Source organism: Alligator sinensis, unplaced genomic scaffold (assembly GCF_000455745.1).
Source record: "Alligator sinensis unplaced genomic scaffold, ASM45574v1 scaffold1229_1, whole genome shotgun sequence".
Lineage (NCBI taxonomy): Eukaryota > Metazoa > Chordata > Crocodylia > Alligatoridae > Alligator > Alligator sinensis.
The window spans coordinates 210,641-219,872 of NW_005842843.1; the positions used below are offsets into that span (position 1 = coordinate 210,641).

Consider the following 9,232-nt stretch of genomic DNA (forward strand, 5'->3'; position numbering starts at 1 on the left):
ACAGAAAAATAGGGAATGACTCTCACACCCTTTGACAGACACATTTCTGATTCAGTAGGGCCAACATCTGTCATGTACTTTTTACCCCCATTTGATTAATCTCCAGAGTACTCATAAAAATTGTCAAGGCAAAACCCAGGCAATGTTATTAGCTCCAGGTTAGGCTTACCATGATCCACTTCTCAGTGTGCTTGATCTTTTAAGAACAAAATTCTTTGTGTTTCAAAACTCTTTGAAAAATTTAGGAGTAAAAGCTAGTCATTTTCTACCCAGGGGCTAGCAAAGTGTATTTCCAATGCTACTAAGACTTCTAATACTCTAAGAAGGCTTCCCCTTCCATCTTCAGTTGGAAAACAACCCAGTAGGACTCTGGTGATTTCTATAAGCATGTTTTACAGGGCAGAAATATGCAGAGCAGCTATGTGAATCTCTATTAATGCATTTAGAAAATACTACTCAGTTTAGAGAGCTTTTAAATCAGATTCCCAGTCAGGCCTGACTGATTTGCAGCTGCTACTTAGCTAGACCACTTACCACCTTCCTCTGTGACAAGTAATTACTTGCTACACACCTACAATAGGATCCAGGTGGAGAAATGATTAAAAAAATAAGTTACTTTCCCTATTGCAAGTGGAGTTTGTCGGAGAATCGGAGCAGCCGCTTGCTGACCCCCACCAGTAAAACTGGGGAGCAGTAAAACTTTCACCTGACAGGCGGGTAGTGATGGATGGGGTGGAATTAACCAGGCACAGACGTGTGTTGGTTACAGGAGATTGTTTACTTACGTCGCCCAGATAGTGACGTGCGACGCAGGCTGAGCCTTTGTTTCGTTACAGTTGCATCGATTACAGTTGAGCGTATAAGGTCGGGTTACGATATCAAGCGATGACGAACGAAGCACGCCGAGAACAGTATCGAGCCTGCAGGACTTTACTACGTCAAAATTAACTATGACGGGAAGAGATTGACAGCTGATCAGACCGTCAATCTACTCTGGTGATAGACTCAGGTCTCTCCTCAGAGATTTTTCCGGGGTTCTTCACCTGGGCGGAAGTTGCTAAACTATTTATAGACAGAGGTGTCTCTCAGAGATATCCAATGATGAACTGCTAAGTGGAATCTTTAATATTCTGGCAAGCAGCAGTTCTTTGTGTTCTCAGGTTGCTATCAGGTTACAAGGTAGTGGGTTAGGTTTTCCTGCCTGTTACGTGAGAGGGGTCTGGCCTTGTTTCTTGACCAATTATATACAGCTTCCCCTCGCTTTTTATTTCAGCTGACCAATTACCTACAGTTCTCCCTCCGGGTTTTATTGCAGGGATTTATGGCAGGGCTATCCCCTTTCACCCTGACCAGTCTTAAGTTTCGTTTCTTGTTTGTGACGTGGGCATAAATTATATACAGCTCTCCGCCAGGGTTTCTTTTTAACCCTTAGTTGATCAGATGATAGTCTGAATGGTATCTCTTGCCTCAGCGTAGGGACCAGGGCTGACCCATACCTCTACGTGAAGCATAATCCAGTGCAGGTCCTAACAAGGAGGAGTGGGGTACCAGGGTTTCCCCAACTCCAGTGCCACCCCCACCCTCCCATACCAATACTTGCATTGACCCATACCTCCACATAAAGCATACATCAGCATGAGTCCCTGTGTGGAGACATGGAGTCATGAGACTCCTGGCATGAAGGCACAGAGTGCCCAGGATTCCCCAGGCCCTGACGCTGGGACCTGTATGGTCTGTCCCCACTTGTGGGGTGCATCTCTAAGTGGGGAAAGCCAGGCAAGTAGTCTCGGGGCTTGAGGGGCCTGATCCTACCCAGAGTGCACAGGATTGGGCCACTTAAGTCCCTAAGGCACCTAGTCTGGGGTGGCAGTAGAATGTGGGCAGCTCCAGGCTACAGGAAACTCCAGGCTGCCTGCACTCTACTACCACAGAACAAATAGACGTTAGCCACAATGAAGTGGCGCGATTTATTAGTACCTTCTGTCACACCAGTGATATGGCATGACAAAGTGTAGCGATGTCTGTCTGTTCTGCATTTGTGTCTCCATAAAAATTGTTGTGGCTGCACAACAGGCGACATCTGTTTCTACCTTATGTTAGGCAAAGGTATCTGGAAGATCTCCAGTTAGCTTAAGGTAAATAACTAGGTACATACATGTTTCCTTCAAAACTAAAAGACTGCATGAAAAGATGCTGAAGCAAATCTAGTTTTGTTGGGTTTGTAATACAGTGAATTCAGTAATTCAAGTACAGTTGTGAACTTTCCTGTTTTTACGTGGGGAAAAAAATCACAGGTAAATTCACATTATTATTAACATTAACTTGGATATTTTGAGACATATGGATGCTTCAACCATTGATTAACTACAAATGACAGTTTAGCCAAATATTACTATCTGATATAAAAATGCAGCCATTTTTACATAATAGCTGTGGTTGTTCCTTATTTATAAATCAAACCAGTAACTTACTGACATTAAGAAAGCATCTTTTCTATTTTTGGCATTAAAGCAGGTAGGGAAACACCCTATCTTTCATGTTCTTATATTGTATGTTTTTATATTGTATGTATATATTTCCACTATCAACTATCCACATTTGGGATTTATTTGCTGTTAAAGAAATGTCTTTGTTATATGTTTCAAGAAATGGATACAAACAACTCATAAATGAAAACCTGACGCATGAGAACTTTTTCCTGACTGTATAATACCTGATACTTTATGTAAACTTGGAGAGGGTCATGAGTTCTAATCAAAGGCATGAAAAGGTATTGCCAAGATGTCATTCATATTTTTTTTCAAAAAGAAAAGAATTCTACGTGCAACAAGCATTTGTATAGTTAGCAGCAAACTGCTGACAAAGACTGCTTTCTTTCTGTGTTCCAGCCAGAAGCATACAGCACCCAGAGGACAAAGACACCCCAGGCTTGTGATTGAGGAATGTCCTTTAATGTGTGAAACACTGACAAATGAGGTAGTGAAAGGACTGTTAGAAAAGGTATTGAAGGTTGTTTTTTTAAGATCTCTGCTCACTGGATTTTGAATGTAGTGTAGGTATTTACAGTTAACGTTTAAGGTTTAATCTTGATTTTTGACTAATAGAAATTTCCAATGCTTTTGTCTAAATAAGTGGGTAGAGCTTTTTTTTTTCCCTTTCAGAAATTCTTTCTTATTTAGGACTCTGTCCTGAACTCACTGAACTCAGTAATTTGCCATTTACATTGCTGAGAGTGGAATTTGATCCCTTATTTGTTGTTGCACATGGTTTAGACAACAGTAATTATAAATTTACTAAATAGATATGCACATACAGGAACTACCTCTGGAATTATAATGTAATATTCTATTAAATGAAAATCTGAAGTAATATACTCAAGTAAAATTGAGATTGGTAGATGAATTGCAGTATCTAAGAAAGAATTTACTAATATTTATCCTATCTCACATCAATCTGCAAAAGTGATGATTTTACAGAGATATTTACTTTTGATTACTTGTGCAAAGGTTTAATTGTGTCATTAAAGAACACTAAACTCCAAGTCAGTGTAATAAAAGTTTTAGTTCCTTTTGATTTTCACTTCCTCTGTTAAACTGAAGGCTAACTGAAACAGGAAGTTATTGTTATTTCAAGAGTTACAGTAATATAGTTGTTAACTGCTGAGGAAAGACATACAAGGAAGAATATATTTCAGATCTCTGTGGATCATTGAAATTGTGACTGAAAGAGTTGCTGCTGATTTCCTACACCATGGACTGGCAGCAGCGGGGAGAAGCAGCAGTGGTAGCTGAAGGCGGGGTGGAGCTTGACCTTACTTCTGTGGGTCATAAACCAATTTGGGAAATGCTGCTTTAGATCATTCTGATTGCTGCAAAATGGCTCCAAATCTGATCTCAGTGGTGGCTGAATTTTAATGCATGGTAAATGTATCTATACATAAAGCATATGTATCTATACATAAAGCATAATTTTACTATCCTGTAACATAAAGAATTCTGTATACATTTAAGGGGCATTAGTATAGTCAGTTTGACTTGATTCAACATAGAAGCCACTCTCCTTGCAGAATTCCAATTATTTCAACATACAGAGTTTATAAGCTAACTGATCGAGCTAACTGGTAGGTACCTTAAATATATATAAGAACTTTACCATAGTTAAGAACATTGGGTCTGTGGTATGTGTCCTCAAAAATCAACATTTTAGTTTATGAGATATGTATAATATAAAAATATCTTATCTACAACTGACAAATTCAGAGTTTCAAAATAATTTTCTGTTACAAATACAGGTGAATGAAGCTGCTAAAAGAGGAATGAAATTTGTTGGGTTTATAACACAGCATTTTCCTCAACCTAAATTCTGTAATGGCACAAACACGGATGTTAATGTGGATTCTGAATCAACACTAAGCAGAAAGAGCAGAGAGTACAGGAGAGACCATGCTGATGAGAACTATAAAAACTGGCATCAAGGGACATTAAGTGGACAGTCTTCTGAAAGTGGAATAGAAGAAGTTCAGCCAGAAAGTGCACAGTTACAGGATCCTAATTTCCAGTTTGGAAAAGAAGGCAGTCCCAGCTCTACTAGACCAGGAAAAGGGGAAGGTAATAAACACTACCTGGTTATTGCAGGGATAAGATAATACTGAGTTCTTGAACAAAAGAAGACTGAAGAAATAATATAAAGTAAGACATTTCATCGTATTCTGCTTTATAAACCATTGGTGTTACAGGCACTAGACCTCTTTATATTTAAATACAGACTCATTTTAAAAACAAGCTGGCAAAGAAAAACTAGTACTTCTGTCTCCTATACTATGTATCCAGTACTATGTGGAAATTACCTTTCTCTTCTCATATTTTATGTTAGCTATTAAAAACGCTAGTTGGTTAAAACATAGGTAGTGAAATGTTAATATTTAAAATAATGCAAGGATATAATTGGTGCATGCATCAAAAAACACTGTGTGATTAAGGGGAAATGAGTCATATATTCAAAGAATATTCTTTTGATCTTCCAAGATATATCAGTCCCACATTTGCTCTTAATTATTCAGCCAGAAGTTTAAGATTACACCACAATAATCCAAATTCCTTAAATTGCCTTATATTTATAATAAAAGGCACCTATTAGGTGCTAGAGATATATTTCAAGAACGTTCCACTCTAACTCATGAAATGTATATAGCAAAGCAATCTATCCTGGATTCTTTAACCTTCAAGTATTACCCTGAGAGATCTCACCTAAAACAACAAAAAGATAATGCAATCAAAGAGAATAATGACAAAATTATGCTAAAGAAATCATGCTTAAAATAATTGAACAGAAAATGCTTTTGTTTAAAAATGTGTTAATATAGCAAAAACAATTTGTTGCAAAAGGAGGTTAGAAAGTTATCTGTTAAAATATACAGCATATTCTATTTGAGGCATCATGAAGAAGATTAAGAGATCTAGATGTAAGACATGTCCATTTTGGCCTTCTCATGATTAGGAAAAAGGTATGAATGCATGTCACGTTGGCTAACACAAAGAAGCTAACGAGGTAAAACCCTAGTGAAGACAGACAATTTGTAGTTTATAAGATATAGACTAGAGTCTGCTTTAACTCGATAGCTCATGATCTAAAATTATCTTGCTCTTGCTAAGATTTTACTTCATGATAATTACCATGTATTAGCTAACATAAATTAGCCATATACTTTTTTTTAATGAAGACAATCTTTCTGGGAAAGAAGTGATGAAGCACACAGATTTCCTTAGTTAGGTCTGTTTAGCTCATCCACCCTTCCTTCCTTCCTCAAGTAATGGCTGGCTACCTTTCCCTCCTAGTACCTAATAAATGGGTTTTAAAATTACTGTTTAGTATAATGGGTTTTTCTGTTATGTGCCAGACACTTTTTAATTACATTCAAAGGCAGTTTTTTCACTTCCTGCTAGGAGTTAAACACCCTCCTTAGTTTGTGGACTGAGAAGATAATGGCTCCAGCACCAAAATAATCAATGTCCCTTCCCTTTTTAACACTTGAATTCAAGTGGTTCTTGTACAACATGCTGAGCTTTTATATCATGATTAATTAAAGCTTAACTCTTTCCTCCCTATTTGAAATGCAAGTTTCATTAGTATGATAAAAAGTAGCAGAATATAAATGCTGTAACTAGAAAGTAAAAAATCTTAGTGTCAAGACTTTATACAGGCATATTGGTATAATCAGTTGAGATTATACTGTCTAAGACATTTCCTCAAAGCGTTTGTGGAACTCTTCAAAGGCTTCTAACAGGATTTTGTTTTCGTTTTCATTAGCAATTAGTCATATGGTCAGAGAAGTTAATACCATTTCTAATTATCAATCAAGACATGTCCTGAATGCAAAATTCTTATGGGTACCTTCAAAGATTTATATTTGTCTTAGAATTTGTCTGTCTTTTCTTCAGCTGTTAGTCAATTACAGCAGGTAATATCATTCTAGAAAAAACTGAAAATGTGACACCTATTCTGTATTAATCCTATATTTTGAAAGAAACTGAATGAATTGTATGTTACACTGCATGCAGATTTGCACCTATTTTCAATATGACATGCTAATCTAAATCAATCTGCTTTGCAGGTATTCTAAAGTAAGTTGTTGTCTGAATGCTAAATTTTAGGCCACACAGTATCTTAATATAGAACGAAACATAAACTGTATATTATCAGGTTTCTAATACATAGCTTTTTATTTTGTGTCCATGTCTAATGGGCTACTGATTCTCACCTTTCCTGCAAAATCTAGATGGCAGATGTTTAAAAAGGAAATGACTTGTAAGGACAACAGCAACAGCCTGTAAAGTCATCAGAAAATACTAGACATGCTTCTTACCATTCTAAAAAGTACAAGATTTCACTTTTCAAGAATCTGTACATTTTTTTATTGCAGCGTTTTAATATAGTGAATGTGTATAGCAATAAGCTACATCAAAAAGAGACAATAGTTTTGTAAAAGAGTAATCTAGTATAGATCAAACAAAAGGTTTTAAACAATGGAACTTTAATTACCCAGTTCTGATCAGGGATTGCCAAACTTTCAAAGGAACAAATAAAAACTGAAAATACAGTAAACATCGGGTGCTGACAGACCTGCAGCTTCCTGATCTAATACATGACACTTTACAGCAAGTGCCATGAGTTAAACGGACCCTCCCAACCCACCAGATGTCTGCTGTTGGATCAGGAGGGTGGAGGATAGAGCTCTACTTTAGAGCCAATTCAGCAAGAGAGGCTACATGTCTGCAGCCTCTTCCCCTAGCCCCACCTCCATTCTCTCAGCTCCCGTGCTGTCTCAGGTTGGGAGGTGGGTCTCCCCTCCCGCCCCACCTCTCCCATCCTGAAGACAGCACCAGGGATGGGGCTGGGGTGCCCAGTCCTGCTCCCAGCACACGCTAACAGAAGTTAATGAAGGTGCTCTGCTTTGCTAGCCCCACCTCCATTCTCTCAGCTCCCGTGCTGTCTCAGGTTGGGAGGTGGGGAGAAGGCAGGGGAAGGAGGTCTGTTTTGGGGTTTACCCAGCCTGCGCTGGAGAGAGGGGGTGGATTTAAACCCCTCCAATCCATACTGGGGGGCTTCAATCCACCCACCCCAACCTCCAGCACAGGCTGGGCAAACCCCAAATGGAACTCTCTCCCCTCCCGCCCCACCTCTCCCATCCTGAAGACAGCACCAGGGATGGGGCTGGGGTGCCCAGTCCTGCTCCCAGCACACGCTAACAGAAGTTAATGAAGGTGCTCTGCTTTGAGTGCCTATTTGTTGCACAATCAGCCACTTTTAAAGTGCTCTGCATCTGTGTACTTCGGTCAGTGCACACCTGTAGAGTGCTTTCAGTGGCCAATCGCACAACAAAACGTCACTTCTGTCAGCGCCCAAAGTTAGGCAGATCTATTAGCAGCTAGACTATTGAGCCTTACAAATAATGCAGATAATTTTTATCTTTTATTTACTTTGCATTTCTTCTTTCCTGATTTACTTGAGGCTGACAAGTAGACATTTAAGGACAGGACCTGTATTGGAAAGGTAGCATAAAATCCTGGTGCTGTTTAAGTCAATACACAGATCCTATTGACTTCAGTACGCCAGGATTTTATCAGTGAAGAAAAAATCTACCAGAGCAGGCTGTGCAGGGAGAGGAGGTCAACAGCAGAAACATGAAAGAAATTTTAAAAGGTGCTGAGAGCACAAATTTGCTGAAGGGCACTTGATCATGCTCAAATTCTCTTCACGCTCAGTCTCAGGATGATTTCCATGTGTCCCCCACAAGAATATGTTGTCACTGCATCTTTCTAGCTCAGAGAAACTACAAGAAGGTTATATAATAGTAGGCTTTAACCCTGTTAATGGCTCAGACTTGGAAAACTGCCTATTTTTTACTTCTGATTATTGTCATTTGGAATGAGGGGATACATTTCTATAGCAGGTGTGGTCTTAGATGGTGCTGCTTGAAGCAGCTTAGAGATTTGAAAGAGAAAGACAGGCAGCCATGTTCATTTGAATTCATGCAGAGGTCGGGCAGGATGGCACCTTAGGGCTGTCACATTAATTTGCAACAGTGGCAGATCATTGGAATATTGTGATTTATTAAAGTTAGTAAGTGTTAGGGGGTGTCACACATTTACTTGTAACAGCTGCAGATCATTGGGATGCAGTGACTTATTAAAGTTAGTACATGTTAAGGAGATCATCTTCACCTGAAAGGGGACAGCTTTTTAACACTAAGAGGGCATGCAATCTGTGCTAAACTGCTTGAACATGCAGCTGCTTGAGTTTTAACTGTGCTTAGTAAGTATTAAGTTGAACATGTGACACCACCCTCAGGGTGCAGAGAAATATAACTCTCATACCGTTCCAAGAATGTCACTGATTGGGAACCAATTCTCAGCTGTCCATGAACAGAAGGGTCCACACACACACTGAACATAGAACATAAGAAAATAAGAACTGCCATTTACTGGGTCAGACCATAGGTCCATCATACCCAGTGTCACAGTGCAAGGGTCCCCAGCGGACAGGTATTCTACCCTGATCCCATGAGCATCCAAGGCCCTCAGCTGGCAGCTCCTCCATGGAGCCATTGCCATGGGTGCGTTTTAAGGACACCCTAACACAGGCCCCTTTTGCCAACAAAGGGGGAGACCCTGGTGCATGCTTACTTTGAGTGCATCAGGTTGCAGCTCTTCTTTTGCCTCCAGAGTTTCCTGCT

At 39.3% G+C, this 9,232-nt stretch overlaps 1 protein-coding gene across 3 annotated transcripts in view; it reads left to right on the forward strand.

The window, feature by feature from the left end:
• The window catches only part of RFTN2 (raftlin family member 2), a 77,097-nt gene that overhangs the window by 13,057 nt on the left and 54,808 nt on the right, over positions 1–9,232 (forward strand). For all 3 annotated transcript variants that reach the window (XM_014525598.2, XM_006035468.3, XM_014525600.2), the window contains exons 4-5: positions 2,889–3,000; positions 4,292–4,607. In XM_014525598.2, the coding sequence (XP_014381084.1) occupies positions 2,889–3,000; positions 4,292–4,607 (428 nt within the window). The remainder of the gene's footprint in view (positions 1–2,888; positions 3,001–4,291; positions 4,608–9,232) is intronic.